At 40.5% G+C, this 19,553-nt stretch overlaps 1 protein-coding gene across 1 annotated transcript; it reads left to right on the top strand.

The window, feature by feature from the left end:
• The first annotated feature begins 190 nt into the window (after positions 1-190).
• On the top strand, positions 191-19,513 carry RBBP4 (RB binding protein 4, chromatin remodeling factor). The gene is made up of 12 exons (XM_080921480.1): positions 191-326; positions 875-1,022; positions 6,467-6,612; positions 10,809-10,982; positions 11,202-11,317; positions 11,431-11,591; positions 11,690-11,816; positions 12,517-12,594; positions 13,504-13,580; positions 13,809-13,866; positions 13,982-14,092; positions 18,899-19,513. Exons 1-12 carry the CDS (start codon positions 311-313, stop codon positions 18,962-18,964), a joined length of 1,278 nt encoding a protein of 425 aa, XP_080777606.1. The 5' UTR covers positions 191-310; the 3' UTR covers positions 18,965-19,513.
• Positions 19,514-19,553: the final 40 nt, after the last annotated feature.

Below are 19,553 nucleotides of genomic sequence, written 5' to 3'. Positions count from 1 at the left end.
GCGCGCGCAATCCGTGGAAGCCTCGGGACTGTGGGGGGGGGGGGGAGGGACTGAGCGCACGCCTCAGACCCGCGGAAAGCGACTTCCGAGCGTCTCCATTGGCCGCGACGCGGATGCTCCGCCCACCCCTCCGACCCTTCGCTTCCTCATTGGCCAGGGTTGGCGCGAAGGCACGCGAGCCGGCCCCCTACGCACGGGCCGCAGGAAACAATAGAGGCCGCGCGCGCGGAGCGAGCGCTCGTAGCCTCCCCGCCCCTCCTGCAACGCACGACCCCGGGATCCCCCAACCCCTCCCGGCTCGCCTGCCGCCATGGCTGACAAGGAAGGTGAGTGTGCCGAGGCCCGCTCGCGAGGGTGCTGGGTTTCGGGGCTGTGTCGTGGCCAGTTACGCGGCCTAAGACTGGGGATCAGGCCCGATTCTGGCGAGCCTAGTTCCAGCAACTCCGTCCTGAGGAATGAGCTCCCAGCGGGGCGGGCTAACGGTGCGCCGGCTCCTCCGGAGCGGATGCGAGGCGACGCCAGGTCTCGGGCCTAGGCGAGTACGCCGCTCCCTGCCGGGACTCGGGGCGCCGCTCCCCACCCCCAGACTCGATGCGCAGGCCTGCTCCCGGGTTTCGTGGACTTGGCGCGCGCCCCCGTGCTTCGATGTTGGACAGCATCGCCCAAAAAGAGTAACGGAGTGTCCGGCTGGGATGGCCCGAGGACTTCCGGCCCGTCGCGGCCGAGGACCGCGTTAGTGCCTGCGACCTGGGAGATTAGGACGAAATCTCCATTTCGTTGTCAGAACCCGGGCGCCGCGCCGGTGGCTTTGGAGAGGTTTGTTCGCCTTCCGTTTCTGTTCGCTAACTTAATTTGTTTTTACAAAACATTTTAGCGGCCTTTGACGACGCGGTGGAGGAACGTGTGATCAACGAGGAGTACAAAATATGGAAGAAGAACACCCCTTTTCTTTATGATTTGGTGATGACCCATGCCCTGGAGTGGCCCAGCTTAACTGCTCAGTGGCTTCCAGATGTGACCAGGTGACGAGATTCTCTTGAATTATGACTTTGGTAGTTCATTGGTTTTGTTTTGTTTTTCCCTCCAGTTTCTCAGAGGGGGTACATAATCAGAGCCTATGAGTAGTATTTATTTTCCTCGACAAAAAGTAAGGTCGAAAACAGAATCATCTTGTAATTTATCCTGCAAGAGAAAACATGCATTTTGTTGTTGTTGTTGTTGTTTTGGTTCCCCCCACCTTGGCACTGAGTTGAATAACTATTCTTATAACTGGTGTTGGCCTTGACAGTTTTCAAAAGGTGGCCTGGGTCCGGTTTACTCAACAAAATGTGATTTCTCAAGTCATTTTTTATGATAAATAAATATCATAAATAGCAAGATAGGTTTGGGATCTGTCTAACTAAAGTGGGGGTGGGTGTTTTGAGTTAAGTAGTGTGTGAGCTTTTAGGTAAGTACATAGGTAACACGGGGGTTGTAATGCTTAATGATTGAGCGCCTACTGGCCTCAGCACAGGAAGTTGGGTGGGCGTCCCTGGGCCCTTACAGTGAAATTGCAAAGGGAATGTCTGTCAACATGAAATACCAGGACTGGCTTGGAGGAAGAAGCAAGTGGCAATACAAAGATGGTGAATGATTGGGTTCAGCAGGTAACAGAAATTTGGAGTAAAGAGTTGTTTTGGTTTGAGGGCTAAAAATTGAACCTTGTGCATAGTAAGAAAGGCAGTAAATACATCTCTGCTTGTGTGTAATGGAAAGTTCATGTACATTTTACTAGTAGTGAGGCTGCTGCCTTTGCAGCATGTTGAGGGAAATAGAGACGTTCATCTCAAAGATGTTGAACAAATCCATTCAGGTGTCTAAAAGTTTGGAGTTGGACTTTTTTTTGTTGTTGTTCTTTATTTTTTTTTTTAATATGTAGGAGTCTTTTACCTGAATGTCTGTATCATGTTGAGTACAGTGCCCACAGAGGGCAGAAGAGGGCAGAACTCCCTGGAACTGGAATTATACTGTTAGGAGCTGCCATAGAAGTGTTGGGAATCAATTCCTGGTCTCCTGAAAGAACAGCTAGTGCTCTTACTACTGAACCATCTCTTCAGCCTGTAGAATTGAGAATTTATTAGATTAAAAAACTAGTTGGGAGCTCAAGCTTAGTAGAGTAATCTCTATCTGTTCTCAGTGGTTGTTGAAGGTCTGCGGTACTACAGCTACATGTATTATAGCTACATGCCTATAATCCCAACACTTAAGAGGCAGAGCAGGAAATCGGAAGTTCAAGGCTAACCTATAACAAACACATCCTAAGAAAAAAACCCTGCGTGGTGGTACAAGTCTGTATTCTAGCACTCAGGGCATAATTAAAAGTTTCAGGCCAGCCTAGGTTACATAATACAACTCTGTCCTCTCCAAAATGTATGTGTTGGAATTTTGAATCCCAAATTTTAGCTATTATAGGGTTCCCTCCCTCTCCCATGAAGTTTTTTCTGTTTTTGTTTTTAAACTGGGTTGGGGGGAAAAGACTGATTGCATGTTTGTTGATATCTTGAGACCCAAATTGAAGTTCCTCTTCCTTGGCACTTTAAAAGTATCATCTCTATAGAGTGTCTTACTGGCTTCTCTTCCTTGATGTGCTTAAAGTAGTTGGCTTTTGACATTTCCTGGGTAGCTTACTTAACCCCTTTGACAGCACTTATAAGCTTTCATTTAATCCTATTGGTATAGAATTTTTCCCATCTAGACAAAGGGTTTCAGATTGCAATGTACAAGATAGTCAGCTGCAGGTATTGTAACCCTTGTTTGTCTCCTGCCCTCCAGGGCTGCTGAGTCTGTAGAACTGAGAATTTGCATTCCTTACATTTGTCCAGTGGTACTGTTGTTGGTCTAGGACCATGATTTCAGAAGCTCTGCTTTACAGTGTAGATTAATTTTTACAGGACACAAATGGTATTAAGCTCTTTTTTGAAACTTAATATTACTTGTTGCTTACAGTATAAAATCTAGACTGCCTTAAAATGACATTCAAAAAATTGAACAGTGATTTTAATCATCTTTTTAGGTTTCTCATTTGGCTTTTCCACTTCTAAAACTAGAATTGGATTTAATTAGTAGCTCTTTTAGTTGTATTGCTTAATTTCCCCAAATGTTAAATATTTGCATTTCAAATTAGAATAATTGTCTTTAGTATTGTGGTATTTAAATCTAGCCCAGCCCATAATGTACTGATTTGTTTTTTGTTTTACTGAATTGAACCTGGGACCTCACCCATACTAGCTTCACACACTACTACTGGACTGTATTGTATTCCCCAGCTGTTAGTTTCAGTGTTTTTGTGTGCCTTCCATGTGGTGTATTTTATATATGTGGGTGTTATCTTAGTTTGCTTTTTATTGCTATGATAAAACACCATGAATAAAAACAACCTGGGGAGAAAAAGAATTTATTTCAGTTTACAATCTCTTGGAAGTTCGGGGTGGAACCTGGAAGCTGGAACTGAAACAGAGGCCATGGGTGAACATGTCTTGTTCAGTTTGCTTTACATAACTCAGAATCACTTGCCAAGGGATGGCACTGCCCATGGTGGGCTAGGTCCTACATAAATCATTAATCCCAGAAAAATGCCCCACAGGGTTGCCTACAAAGCCATTCTGAGGATGGTAATTCTTCAGTTGGTATTCCCTTTTGTTTTGTTTTGACTATGTGTATGCCAGTGTGTCACTTTTGTACCTGGTACCTTGTACTGTGTTCCTGGAAACTGGGGAGGCTAGAAGAGGGTGTCAGATGTTCTGGAATTAGAGTTGTACATACATGTTTATGAGCCAGCAAGTGGGTGCTGGAAACTGAACCCAGGTCCTCTGCAAGAACAGTGGCTCTTGATCACTGAGAGCCATCTCCCTAATTCTCCCAGTTCTTTAAGAATGCCTGTCTTGTTTTTTATTTTGTTTTGAATTTAGGTGTATGTGTATATATCTTGTGTGGGTTTCCTGAGGCTAGAAGATGGCATTGTGGGTCCCCCTGCATCTGGATTACTCCATGTGGGTATTAGGAATTGGACCATGGAAGTTTTGTTTTTCTTTCTTGGAACTTTATTTTTTTTAAAAAGAGAGATACATGTACAGATTTTTAAAAGCCTTTTGGCATAAAACTATATAAGTATATTTTTGTCAGTACTTGATTTTTTTAAGGGTTTGATAGTATGCATTGAAATCTTACTAGTTATCATAAGCATAAAGTACATATAAAACAAAAGATAACATGGAAATATATACACTTGGGTTTTTTTGGTTTTGTTTTTGTTTTTTTTTTTTTGTTTTTTGTTTTTTTTTTTTTTTCCCCCTTAAGAAGGACTGAGGCTTCTACTTTTTGGCCTTTCTTTTTTTTTTTTTGAGTTTCATATGATCTGTGAGTTGTTTCTTGGGTATTCAGAGCTTTCTGGGGTTAGTATCCAATTATCAGTAACTGCATCTTATGTCTGTTCTTTTGTGACTGGGTTATCTCACTCAGGATGATATTCTCTAGATACATTCATTTTCCTAGGAATTTTATAAAGTCATTGTTTCTAGTAGCTGAGCTGGAAGTTTTCTTAACTGCTGAACCATCTCTCCAGCCCCAGGGAGTCATGTTAATCATCTGTTTTTTCAGGTAGGAGTGCATGTAGCTCAGTGGTAGAATGTTTAAGTGAATGTATAAAGTTTGGGGATATAGGCCAGTAGATATAGCAGTTGTAGAACTATGAGGATAAAGCCAGAGGCCATTGTCAAGTTCTAGCCTCTACATGTGTAAGTAAGCACACGCATAGATAGATTTGTACATACAGAAAGTTGTGAGAGACAACTCTAGGTTTAGGGAGAACTATAATGAAAACTTCTCTGCTTCCACAGTATTTGGAGCAGTGTATTTATTTGGACAGTTTATTTAATGTTCTTTTTTGGTTATTTGAGAAGGGGTTTTCTCTAGCCCTAACTGTTCTGGAATTCAGAGATCTACCTGCCTTTGCCCCCTTCATGCTGGAATTAAAGGCATACACCACTGCCTGGCTAATGTTCTTTTTCTTTTGTGGAATACAAGAACTTTTGCACATGACCAGGCACTAAGCTCTACCATTGGGTTTTACACCATAGTTTCTCTCATATCAGAGTTTTTTGGTAAAACAAAGGTGTATTGGCATATCAAGTAACAGTTATTTTCTTTTTTCTTATCCATTATAAAGAGTGTATAGTTGTTCACTTTTTTATTTCAATAAACTGGGATAAAAGTAAGTTTCCTTCAACTAATTCTAAATTTTTGACCAAGGTAAATAAAATTTTGAGTACTGTATATGCGCTATAGCCTTAATAGAGGGCCACTAGAAGTAGGAAATAGACTGTCAAGTAGAGGTGCCTACTGTCAAACTTAACAGCTTAAGTTTGATCACCTGAGCCCATGGGATGGAAGGAGGGAGCTGATGGACAGTTGTCATATATTTTATTCCATTGTGGGGAGGGAATTGTGCATGTCTTAAGTGTATGTGCGTGCTTTGGATCTCCTGGTGCTAGACTTTCAAGTGATTGTGGGTTACTTGACACGGGAGCTGAACTCAAGTCCTATAAGGAGAGCAGCAACCACTATTAAACTGCTAAACCATGGTTTTGGTCCCACTTTCTTAAAAATGGGAAATGGGAGCTTGTCCCGCGCAACCATCTCGCCTGCAAGAACGACGCGGCACACGAAATAGAATCCTTCTGCGGTAAACTTTATTGCTCTGGAAAACCAGTACTTGCTTCACGTGACGAAAAGACGAAGAAGGCGGAGAAAACCAAAAGACGAACACGATGAACAAGACGGACGAGCCCACGAACCAGACCACGAACGGAAACACACGGGAGCGGGACCAACGAGCGGGGAAGAGAGGGGAAGAAGAGAGAGGGAGCTATCCAGCCCGCCCCCTTATAAAGGGATCAGTCCTTGCCTTGGACGCGGAGCCCCCTGATTGGTTGAAACTCACCGGGCCCTATGACGCCACGGGAGAGGCGGAACTCATGAAGCGGAAAAGTTACCCAGCCTGTGCGCACATGGCTTGTTTACTGCTAACTCCAGCCGGATATCAGCGCCATCTTGTAATGGCGAATGCGTGGGAATGTGTGGGCGGCGCCCCACAGCCGGATATCAGCGCCATCTTGTAATGGCGAATGCGTGGGAATGTGTGGGCGGCGCCCCACAGGGGCTTTGGTAATGATTCAGTCAGTAAAGTGCTTGCCTCATAAGCACTAGGGATGTGAATCAGGGTGGTAAATGCTTAAAGTTTGGAGCTGGGAAAGACCCCTCAGTTTCACCAGCCAGGTTAGCCTAATAGTGAGCTCTAAGTCAATAAGCAAGTCTTGTCTTACTATCTCAAGGTTGAATTGTTTGTTTCTCTTGTTGTTTTGTTATATACGTACATTACTGACTGATTTCCTGGGTTACCAACTTGAATAATGGTGATTTGTTATTACAGGCCAGAAGGGAAAGATTTCAGCATTCATCGGCTTGTTCTGGGAACACACACATCGGATGAACAAAACCACCTGGTGATAGCCAGTGTCCAGCTCCCTAATGATGATGCTCAATTTGATGCATCCCATTATGACAGTGAAAAAGGAGGTAGGACTCTTAAGGTTGGAAGAAGTAATGGTGTATGGGTTATATCCTCATTAAGGAGGTATACAATTTGCTCAGTTAGGGAGATATCCATAGATATGTATTGGCATCCTTTTTGTGTGTGTTTTGTCTATATGTATGTCTGTGCACTACTTATGTGCTTATGAGGGCCAGTAAGTGGGGGGTATCGGATCCCTTGGAAGTGTGGTTATAGACATTTGTGAGCCACTGAGAATTGAACCTGGTCTTGCCACTATGTATATGTATAGTTAAATAAAAACAGAAAGGGGAAGTTAAGGATGTAGCTCAGTTGGTAGGATTATTTATCTGATGAACAAGGCCTTGGATTCTAAACCACATACAGTGGTATATACTTGGAAGGTAGAGGCAGAAGGCTCAGTGTTCAAAGAGGGTTGAGCACTTGCTACATGCAGGACTTTTTCTTTTTAGGACTTATTTATATGGGTGGTGCTCTGTCTATATGTACACCTAATGTTAGTAGAGGGCATCAGAACCCATTACAGATGGTTGTAAACCACCATGGGTTGCTGGGAACTGAACTTAGGACCTCTCCAAGAAAACCAGTGCTTTTAACCTCTTAATCATCTCCTCGGGTTTTATTGGTACCTAAGAAGTGGTGTAGGGTGTGTGGTGTGGGTTTGTTTTTCTGTCATTTTGTGTGTGTGATCCACAAGAGTAAAGGTGCACATGTCCATGCCAGCACACTTGGAAGTCAGGACTTCCTGTCATTCTTACTTAATCCTTAGATGTGGTTTTGATGAGTTTGGAGGCTTGCCCTGTCACCTGCATGTCTTCATACTCTATTCCTGGGGTTACAGGAAAACTTGAAGCCATACCTGGTCATTTATGTCAGTGTGCTAAGGATTCAAACTTAGATCTTCATCTTTGCTGTGTAGCAGACTTTTTACCCATTGAGCCATCTCCATCCTTCAAGGTCATTTTATTTGTAGTGTTAAGATTTTTAAGTTTGTGTGTGTTGTATTTTGCTTTGTTTCTGAAAAGGCTGTCATGTAACCCAGTCTGCCTTGTAATCATCTGTGCCTTCACCTCTGAAGTTCTGGGAGAGATTAAGCTAACAAACCTGGCTTCTGTTATTGTTTAAAATCTACACAATACATTGTTTATAAATTATTGTTGACTTTTCTTCTAATGTCCTTTAACATTTTTTTTGTCATTCTGTGAAATGCTTTTTTGTTCGAAGAACTCTATGTTTTTTTTTAAAGTACTTCAACTGATAAAACTTTGGTCTGTTTATTTTGCTGGTGTGTTTGATTAGAATTTAGTCCTATTCCCTGAATGTTTATCTTGCTTTGGGGAATTGGTGATAAGCCTGCTCTTACTTTGACTACAGTTCTGTTTTGTGTGTTGGTGTGGGTGTGTGTCACAGTGCCAGATGGGGAAGGATTATCAAACATTAAAGGCAGTTGTGGTTGAGACCCGGAGTGAACTTCTCAAAAGGGCTTCTCTTTCCAAAAACTGACAAAAAAAAAAAAAAGCAGTAATGTGAATAACAGCTATGGGTAGTTTAATTTGATTATCACAGTACCCCAGTGTTACACACCCTATCTTCCTTTGCCATTAAAGTGATGCTTTACAGATCAGAGGTTAGGCATGGTATTTAAAAGGTTTGGGGGAATGGTGACTTCAGACGATGGGTACAGTTATGTCTAAATTAATGTCTTAAGTCTTTGGGTGCTGGGTTGTATCTCAACTTGTCCTGCATCTGTAAGACTCTGGGCTCTATACCTAGCACCACAGACACAAAAAGAAAGGGTTCTGAGAGATTATTGCTTACTTAAGTAATTTCCTATCTAAAAGATGAACTTCGTTTAAAAAGTTCATTGTTTGTGATAATAATTTGGTTATATGGTTTGTGTTGTTAAAAAATGTTCTTTGAGATTCCACTAATCTCATGGCCTAGAAAGGTATTAGAAACCAGTGACAGAACCTGTGTGTCAATAGTATTGGTTTAGAAGGATGGAAATGTTCAGAGTTCTTTATTGCTGTTGTTTTGGGGGTTTTTGTTGTTTTGGTTTTAGACAGGGTCTCTGTGTGGTCTATCCTAGCCTGAAATGTCCCCCTTTTTAAAAGAGGTTGCTTTTATTGTTGTTACTATTAAAGTATATGGGTGTTTTTCAGCATATCTGTCAGTGCATCTTATGTGTGCCTGATGCCTGTGGAGGCCAGAAAAGATGTCAGATCCCTTAGCACTGAAGTTCCAGGTGGTTATGGGCCACCATGTGGGAGCTTAACATCAAAGCCTGGCTCTCTTGAAAAGCAGCTAATATTCTTCACCAGTGTGCCCTCCCCTGCCCGCTGGACTGTTTTCATTGTGATGTGAATGGTGCTTCTAGTACACACAGATTTGTTCATGTCTGTTGTACTTTGGGTTGATTTTAATGGTGTTTAAAAAAAAAAAAAAACTAGGAAGAATTTTTTTGCTTTCAGTGGGTTTTTTGTTGATGTTTCAGACCTTTCCTTTTTAAGTGATTGTAGCTTGGGTAGGGGTGTTAATGGCTCAATGGTAATGTCTGTCTAGCAAATGTGTGGCCTTAGACTCAGTCTGCAAACAAGGGGGAAAAAGACACATCCTAACCTGTGTTAAAACTTTGAGAGCTGCATATAGTAGCACATGCTTTATAATCTCAGTACTTGGACAGCAGGAGGACCTTGAGTGTGAAACAAGCTGGGCTATTGAGACATGGTCAAACAGTGTCTGCAAAACAAAATGATCACAGTTTAAATTCTAAGTTTTAATACTATATTTTAAGTATTTGCTCCAGGGCTCTGCCAAGTATTGGTTTTCACCTGCATATTGCACTTTGAAAGTTAAACTTTTTAGAAGGTCAGGGTTGTGTGTACTTGTGTGTTTACTAATCGTGTGTGTAGACTGAAAATGTCTTGATCACTTATGTTAAATATTTTCTAATATTTTTACATACCTGTATGGGTGTTGGTGTTTTTGTGCGGAGGTCAGGGGGTAACTTTGTCTTCTACCTTGTTGAGGCAATGTCTTCGCTGTTTTGTAGCTGCAGCAAATGCTCTGAGCTAGCTGGCTCAAAAGAGCCTTTTTCCCTGGTTCTGGGTTACATCTTGTATGTGTTGTAGAATCGGGTGTATGTGAAGATGTAGTATATTTCTTTCCTTCTTTTCAAAGTCTTTTTTCAAAGACAGGGTATCACTGTGTTCCCCTGGCTCGCTGGCTAGTCTAGAACTCAAAAGATCTGCCTGCCTCTGCCACTCTAGTGTCAGGATTAAAGATGTGTTGCATGGTGTGTGCACTACAGGCAAAAATAGGTAAATATAGTCACTTGAGTCTTTGAGTGCTTGGGGGAGGCAGAGGTAGGTGAATTGCTGTGTGTTCCAGGCCAGTCGGATCTGGATAGCAGGTTTTAGGCAAGTCGGGGCTACAGTGAAGCCTTGTCTCAAAATAAGTGAATGTATAATTATTTTGAGGCTGAAGATTACCTAATTGGCCAACAGTATTGTGCATTTACACCTTTGCTCTCTGAAAATAAATTTTGACCTTCAGTTAGCAACACTTTTCTAGTAATAGAGGTGTTTATCTGTAATCCCAACACCAGAGGTAGAGCTAGAAGTTCAAGGTCATCCTTGGCTACGTAGTTGTTGGAGGGTGGTGGTCTATACTAAATAAGACCCTAACAGTCAATCAGTGGATACCTAAAACTTTGTCTTATTTGTTTGCTTGTTGTGAATACACTTTAGCTGTCTTCAGACACACCAGCAGAGGGCATTGAATTCTATTATAGGTGGTTGTGAGTCACCATGTGGTTGCTGGAATTGAACTCAGGACTTCTACAGGAGCAGTCAGTGCTCTTAACCACTGTCCATAAAGTAACATTTGAATAGTGGTGTTAGTGACAGACAACATTTTCTTTTTTTGGTTTTTCTAAACATGGTTTCTCTGTGTTGTCCTGGAACTTTTCTCTGTGGACCAGGTCTCTAAGATACACCTGCCTCTGCCTCCTAAGTGTTAGGATCAAAAGTATGAACTACCACACCTGGCTTTTTACTCATACTGACAATTTCAATGATTATTATTATGAATTATTACTAATCTATCTAATTACAAATATATGCATGTTCTTTAGTTCTGTAGGTTTGGTCTTCTAAATATACTTGGTTGCTTAAGTACTTTGTTTTTTATATGTATACAGAATTTGGAGGTTTTGGTTCTGTCAGTGGGAAAATTGAAATAGAAATAAAGATCAACCATGAAGGCGAAGTAAACAGGGCCCGGTATATGCCTCAGAACCCTTGCATCATTGCAACGAAGACTCCATCCAGTGATGTTCTTGTTTTTGACTACACAAAGCACCCTTCTAAACCAGGTATCTCTTCTTTTTAATCAGATGCAGGTTTTTGTTTGTTTATATTGATAATGTGTGGGTATTTTACATTTTTCAAGTGAAATGCTTTTGTGTGGAAGAAAATCATGATTGCCCGATTTTAGCGTTACATAGCTGGTGATGGGTCTGTATTTGGTATAATTTGCTTAATAAACCCAGAAAGACGATGGATTTTTTTACTCTTGATGTGTTATTTTGCAGACCCTTCTGGGGAATGCAACCCAGATTTGCGTCTCCGTGGACATCAGAAGGAAGGTTATGGACTTTCTTGGAATCCAAATCTCAGTGGGCACTTACTTAGTGCTTCAGATGACCACGTATGTGTCTTTGCAGTTTTGAAGCAAGTCTGGGATTGTTACCAATGGGTTTCTTTTTTGGGATATGCGGGGAAGTGAGAATCTTTTATATAATGGTTAATTTTACATTTAAGACCATCTGCCTGTGGGACATCAGTGCAGTTCCAAAAGAAGGAAAAGTGGTGGATGCAAAGACCATCTTTACTGGGCATACAGCAGTCGTAGAGGATGTTTCCTGGCATCTGCTCCACGAGTCTCTGTTTGGCTCAGTTGCTGATGATCAGAAACTTATGATGTAAGTGGAACCCATTACTTCTCTTTAATATGTTTTTACAGTTTTGTATTAGTTACCATGTTAAGTTTCTTTTCTGTTCTTTTTTTATTATTATTAAGTTGGGATACTCGTTCAAACAATACTTCCAAGCCAAGCCACTCTGTTGATGCTCACACAGCTGAAGTGAATTGCTTATCTTTCAATCCCTATAGTGAGTTCATTCTTGCCACAGGATCAGCTGACAAGGTAGGTTTGCTGTGTTTGAGGTTTTAAATTTATAAGTATTTTCACTTACATATGTCTTGAGCATGGTGCCTGGCTCCTGTTGAGGTCAGATCTCTTTGAGATTTAATTTTACAAATGTTTGTGAAACACCAAGTGGGTGCTGAGTTAATGTTTTATTTTAGTTAAGGGTTTTCCTGGTCTTTCCTGTAAATTTTTTAAAAGGGCTTATTATTGAGTTGGCAGGATACCTCAGTGAGTAAAGACACTGACAGAAGCCTGAAGATCTCAGTTCAGTCCCTAATACCCAAATGACTAAAGGAAATTACCAACTCCTTCAAGTTGACCTCTGATCTTTACATGGTTTTCATGGCACGTGTGTATACACACTAAATAGATAAAATATGTGAGAGGCATAAACTGCAGGTCAGGATATTAAAATATATAAATAAATAAATGTGATTTTTAATTTAAAACTTTTAAAATTACACTTATGTATTTGGCAGGAGTGGAGGAGGTACATATACCATGACACCTAGAGAGGTCAAAGGACACCTAGAGAGGTCAAAGGACAATTCTTCAGAGTTCTCCACTGTTGGTTCTGGAATCAAACTCATTTTATCAGGCTTGTCAGCAAGCACCCTTACCAGTGAACCATCTTGTTATATCCCTAGGTTGTTATTTAATACATTGATACTGATTTGTTTTTCTTCTTGTACATAAGACTGTTGCCTTGTGGGATCTGAGAAATCTGAAACTCAAGTTGCATTCCTTTGAATCACATAAGGATGAAATATTCCAAGTAAGAGAAACCAATGTGCCTATCCCTTCCCTTCCCTTTCTTTCATCTCCTTTTATCTACAGAAAATCTGCTCAGGTTAGTAGAACTTTAGAGCTTAAAACAGTTCTAAAAGAAAAAAATCTCTATACCTATTCTGGTTTCTTGGAATATTAAACTATTGCTGGATTTTTTGGGGTACATGTCTATAATCCCAGCACTTGGAGAACTAGGAGAAAGGAGGTACCTGTGCATCTGTGTGTTCTACCTCCACAGGTTAATCATTAAATTCTTTTTTTCTTTTTTAATAAATATAATCATAGAAATTGGATGTGTTATGTGTCATCTTATCAAGCCCCGAAGAGTCAAAATATATACTATAATTTTATGTATATGAGTACACTGTAGCTGTCCTCAGACACACCAGAAGAGGGCATCAGATCCCATTACACATGGTTGTGAACCACCATGTTGTTGCTGGGATTTGAACTCAGGACCTCTGGAAGAGCAGTCGGTGCTCTAACCACTGAGCCATCTCCCCAGCCCTGTTTGTATCTTTTATAGCTAATATGATTGTGAGGAATCCTTGAGGAGAAAGGTAGAGAAGTAGCCTATCCTGTATCTTGTGGTACACAATGAGCAGTTGAGAAAATAATAGATTTGTCAGGAAGAGGAGGAAAATAGGTTTCAAAGGTGTAAGTTGAAGCTAGGTTTGGTGACTTATGTTTCAGTGTTGTGTGACACAAAGGTTTGAAGCCAATTTGAGCTGTATGCTCTGAGGCCCTATTGAGTCACATGTGGGACAGTGTAAAATGGAACAGAAGCTAATACCCCATCTTTAGCAATGAGTTATTTTCATGTAAGAAGTATTTGTCTGTTTTAACCATATTCTTTCATTCATTAATGAAGTTTTTTCTTCACTCTTGGGTATAGGTTCAATGGTCACCTCACAATGAGACTATCTTAGCTTCCAGTGGTACTGATCGCCGGCTGAACGTTTGGGATCTAAGGTGAGTTTTATGTTAATTACCCTATCCCTGAGGTTTATTTGGGTGGGGGTGTTTGAGGGACAGCTGTCCTAATTCCTTCTGTAGACTAGGTTGGCTTCAAACTCAAGAGATTTCCTGCCTCTGCTTCTTGAATGCCACCAAGCTTAGTAAAGTTACTGTCTTTACATTTTTCAAAGACAGGTACTGAGTGTAATGTTTTCTGACTTAATTTTCTATTTTCATTTTAAGTAAAATTGGGGAAGAGCAGTCCCCAGAAGATGCAGAAGATGGCCCACCAGAGTTGTTGGTATGTTTCAAGTCAGGCACTTTGGGATCTTCAGTGTTTTAGATAGTGAAACAATGAGTGGGCTGTGATGTGATGTTGTCTGTATTTAGTATCTTTGTTTTGTTCCTTCTTCCAGTTTATTCATGGTGGTCACACTGCCAAGATATCTGACTTCTCCTGGAATCCCAATGAACCTTGGGTGATTTGTTCTGTATCAGAAGACAATATCATGCAAGTGTGGCAGATGGTGAGTGGCTTTGTGTGTGTTTATGAAAAGCTACATATGTGAGACATTATTCCTTTCATACCTGCTTGTGAAGATATGAATGACAGGTGTACACACATATATACACATACTTTGTAGATGCAGTTGCCATCTATATAAGATGTGACTTCAATGTTTATGTGTCATTTTCCTTTTTTTAATGTTACTTGTTTTGTGGCAAGGTCTCATGTAGCCCTGTCTGGTCAAACTCTTGAATGTGTCATTTTGAATTGCTGCTGCTTTTTGGTGTTTGTTTTTTGGTTTGGTTTTTCTTTTTTTTTCTTTTTTTTTTTTTTGTTGCAAAAGCATGAGGTAGTTTAATGACGGAGCTCCGGGCCGATACGTATCTCACGCAGGAAAAAGAGGTATCGACCTGGTTTGGTTTTTCAAGACAGCATTTCTTGGTGTGGCCTTGGTTGTTCTAGAACTCACCCTGTAGACCAGACTGGATGATTCAGCCTCTGCTTCCTGGGTGCTGAAATTAATGGTGTGCAGCGCCACTACTACCTGGCTCAACCTTTTTTTTTTACTTGATTGTGCCACTGGTTATTTTTAGTTTGACTAAATAAAAATTAATTTTCTCTTTATTCGGTATGTCTATACTTAGAGACTTTATGTCTTTCTGTTTTTGGTTTGGGTCTCCAGGGAGTTTCTCTTTATAACCCTACCTGTTCTAGAACCTGCTTTCTAGATTAGCCTGGCCTTTTTCCCCCTTAATAACATGACTCAGCAAGTTCTGTAGCTGAAGTGAGTTTATTTTTTTTTTCCCAGTATTATACCATTCTAAGTACATGCATAGAATAAGGTTGTTTCTAGGTCTGAAGTTGTCTTAGTAATGCAAGATTAAAAATACAAGATTTGGACAGGGCATGCTGGCACATGCCTTTATTTAATTCTGGCACTTAGTAGGAAGGCAAATTTCTGAGTTCAAGCTTGGGCTATGTAGTGAGTTCCAGAACAGCCAAGACTACATGACTCCACACAGAGAAACCCTCTAAGGCGGCAAGGGTTACAATAATGATGTAATTATATTAACTGGTACACCTAAGTGAGCAAGAGCCAGGAAAGTCTGGCCATGCTTGTCATAAGAGAGCCATCCTTGGGTAGCTTGCTTGTAGGGGTATGATCTTGGACTATTTAAATCTTGTATATGCATTCTGGTGCTTCTCTACTGAGAATGTGGTTAGATACAAAAATAACAATTTTAAGAATTTTAAGAATGCAGTGATAGATTGTATTAAGTGATAATAAGGGTATAACCATTGAGTACCAATTAAAGAAAAATAATAAATCAAAACAAAGTAAGGCTATAGCTACTAATAGATTCCTGGAACTTTGGATTTGTTGGTTTGTTTGGGATTTTTGTAGTTTCAAGAGGGTTTCTCTGTGTGGCCCGGGCTGGCCTTGAACTCACAGAGACCTGCCTGCTTTTGCCTCCCAAGTGCTGGAATTATAGGCATAAAGCACTGTGCCTGACTTTAGAGCTTTTTTGTTTTGTTTTTAAGAAGACATACTTCTTTAAAGAGAATTTTAAAATCTTTTAGCAGTTTATGATATGGCAGCCTTGTTTTTAAGATAGTCTAGAGATGGTAGAGACCTAAAAGGTTTAGTTTGAGATTTATTTACATGTATGTTTTTCTGCATTTATTTATGTGCACCATGTGCATGCAGTGCCTCTGGGGGCCAAAAGGAGGCATCAGATCTCCGTGGCCTGTAGATACTGATGATAGTAAGATACCATGTGGGTGCTTAGAACTGTACCTGGGTTTTTGCAAAAAGAAGTACTCTTTACCACTGACCCCCAGAAAAGGGTTGTGTTGCTTTGTTTTGTTTAAGACAGGATCTATGTATCTATCCTCAGTTTTCCAAATGCTAGAAGACAGGACGAGCTGGCTTATTAATGCTGGTTGGTTGGTTGGTTGGTTGGTTGGTTGGTTGGTTGGTTCTAAGACAGGGTTTTAATGTAGCTCTGGACCAGCCTGTCCTCTGCCTCCCCAGTGCTGGGAGTTAAGGCTTGTATCACCACCCCCAGGTTATAGAACTCAGGGTCTTGTGTATGGTAGACAAACACTCTACCACTGAGCCAAATTTTAGTAAACATCAGAAGATCTTCAGAGGTTCAGCCATGAGCTTTGCATTAGCTGTTAAGTTTAGACTTGTTTAGATATTTGCATGTTGACATTTAAACTGGAAAAGAAAGCTGTAGATTTGATAGTTTTTAACTTAAGTGAGTTTTCTTATTGGGCCCCATATATGTTAATTTACTTCCCCAAGACTGAGACTGACAACAACTTTCTTTTGGCTCTGGGCATTCTCTTTATCATTGGTTACTAGTCAACCTCCTTTATAAAGGGCCCTACATTATCCAGAAAAAGACAAACCCTATTAAATAATTGTCCCATCAGCCTTCCAGAATGTACCTAATCATTACCTGGAAATGCTTGAGTGAGAGTTGATTAGGCTGTTTTGAACATTACAAGGGTAGCCATAATTAGAGCTCAAGGAATGTCCTTTCTTTAGAGGGTAGGACATTATTCTTGACTATGATCTGGGTGGGTGTGGATTTGTTTCATAGAACCTGGCTAAGGAGCAGCTCATTTCTGGTCTCTCGGTTTTCATAGATTTGGCAAGTGTAGCCCTATATAATCTCTTCAATCTTGAATTTCTCTGAAGCAGCAAGAAAATCAATTGGGTTTATTTTATTTGTTTTCTCTGGACCCTTTGGACTATCTTTGTTGCTTAAAAATCTCAAAAGAAAAATTAAAATTTAACTGGCTCCTATTAGGTCCCTTAGTTGAATTACTATCTGTTTAATAAACATATTACATATTCAAGGAAAAGATCCTTAGGATAGAAAATGTGGCAGGAACATCCTAATTTAGTAGCATAGCGTGTGAACAATATAAAGACACATGGGGTTTTTTTTTTTGTTTGTTTGTTTTTGTTTTTTTTCCATAGGAGTAAGTAGTCTTTAACTGAAAATCTGTACTTCTAACAGCATTGCTCTTCTCAAGGACACAAAGCTAAACCTTTGATTAATACTCCAGATGTCAACGCCTTGGTTTTTAGATAATGATTGTTGGGTTTGGTGAGAACTTGTTACTTTATTTCAAGATAGGGTTTTTCTATGTGGCTTTAATCTCAGGATTTGGGTATCTCTGTGGTTTGAAACCAGCTGGTGTTCTACATCCTGAATTCTAAGACAGCTGGGCCTCTATAGAAACCCAGTCTCAGAAAAGGCCAGGCAGTAGTGGTGCATGTCTTTAATCCCAGTAGCACTGGGGAGCAGAGGCATTTGGAATCTCAGTGGTTGAGGGAAGCCAGGGTTACACAGGAAAGAAGCCCTGCCTCAGAAAAAGAGAAAAGATTGAGTGAGTAAGCTAGATCTTTCCAGGCTCCCAGCCTCCATTGTGGATTAGAGTAATGGTGCCTGCTTAGGCTCTGTCCTGTGTTTGGCATAGAACAGCTAAGAAAGCATTAGAGTTTACAGCTCATGTTGTCCTGTTCATGATGATATCCTTTGTGGGTCATACCTAGATCTATTAATAAAGGCAGTTTTGGTAGATTGCCTCACAGTTGGGCTAGTCAGCAGAATTACTGACAAACATTTGGAACTCTCAGTCTCCCCAGTGGGAAAGGGAGTTTGAGCTTCCAGATTTCAGTATTTACATTGACTTGCTTGGAGAATAGTCTGTGCCTGCTCCCTGCTGAATTTATCTCTTCCATGTGGTCCCTTAGTTATAGCCAATATCTTAAACCCAACAATAAATACGGTGTATGCATGGTAGCCCTGCATTCCTAGTTCTTGGGGGAAGCTGATACAAGGGATTTGTATTCACACAATACATAAATGTCAACAATCTCTTGTTCTGTGGAGTTGTAGCAAGTTTCCAAACTTAGCAAAGAAATTCTTTGCAAAACCCCCCAAATTTTATAGCAATGGTGGATAGAAATGACCGGGTAATTCTGTAGATTAGAGCTTGCAGTGACCCTCTGAGATGATGTCTGTTGATAAGTATTGATGTGAAATACCATCTCCTCCCTTCCCCCTTTATGTAGTGGTGGTTTTGTTCTGTGTTTTTGGTTTTTTGTTTTTTTTTTTTAATGTTGTTTCAGAAGAGACAGGGTTTTTCTGTGTAGCCCTGGCTGTCACTTCTGTAGACCAGGCTGGCTTCTGCAACTTTTAAGTGTGATAAAATTACAGACAGTAGCTTCTAAGAACAATAAGCTTTGCCTAGGTGGTGGTGGTTTTGGTATTTAAGACTAATCTGTTTCATCACCTTGTGACTGTAGGGGTTAGTTTATATAAAAGTGTGGTTTTTTCAAAAAAAATTATAAATTGAGATTTGGACATAAGGCTTTGTTGGAGTTGTTTACCATCCTGGGAATTTTATCATACTCCAGAGTTACACATCACAAAAATTAAAAACTATTTCTATCATTCCAAAGAAATTCTGTGCTCATATAGATCACTTCCTGTGCATTCCATAAAGACTTGTGGCTTTTATTTTAGCAGTTAACAATCTACCTGGTTAAAGGGTTTGGGAATGGTGATCATTTATGCTTATGTGAAAGTGCTCTATACAGGAGGTGTGACCTGTTCCTTGTTACTGAACACACCATATTCATTTATGATTCGTGCTGTTTTTATTCAACAGTAGTTAAGTTAGAAATGTGTGGGCCTACTTGAAATGTTATCAGGCACCTTGGCATAATATTTTATGGAAACTTATTTTTAGGAAATAACCTGTCTTCATGCTAAATTCCCTCCTTTATTTTTTTTGGCAGGCAGAGAACATTTATAATGATGAAGACCCTGAAGGAAGTGTGGATCCAGAAGGGCAAGGATCCTAGACACGTCTGCACTTGTGATTTTAGACTCTCCTTATGTTCCTCTGAACCCTGAGATGGATTTCACATTGGTTTGAGACACAGACTTTGTTCAGCTACACAGCTACAACAGGTGCCACCAACAAAGCTGTTAGCTCCAACCATGGTTGTTAACTGGGGGCTTAATTTAGCAAAGCCTCGTTGGTGGCTCCAATTGTGGCCAGGTAGCTGAACAAAGTCTGTTTTTTGTTGTGTGTGGTTTTTTCCTTCCTTCCTTCCTTTTTCTTTCTTTTTTTCTTTTTTAACTTGGGACCACCAAGTTGTAAAGATGTATGTTTTTACCTGACAGTTGTAGCACTGGTCAACTGTCAAGTTTCGAAAGAGTGAGTTGCTAGTATTTGTTTTTAAGATTAAATTAATCCTTGATAAAAGTTGCTTTTTTAGGGGTTAGTCTTTGACCACTATAGTTTGATGCCATCTCCATTTTGGTTGACCTGTCTCACCATCAGGCCTGTTACTCTCCATGACTAACTGTGTAAGTGCTTATAATTAAATAAATTGCTTTTCTATATAGCCCCATGTTGGGTTTTATTTACTGTCCATCAGACAACAG

Source organism: Micromys minutus, assembly GCF_963924665.1.
Source record: "Micromys minutus genome assembly, chromosome: 9".
Lineage (NCBI taxonomy): Eukaryota > Metazoa > Chordata > Mammalia > Rodentia > Muridae > Micromys > Micromys minutus.
The sequence above is the reverse complement of the archived record's forward strand: the minus strand, read 5'-3'. Positions and strand labels throughout refer to the sequence as shown.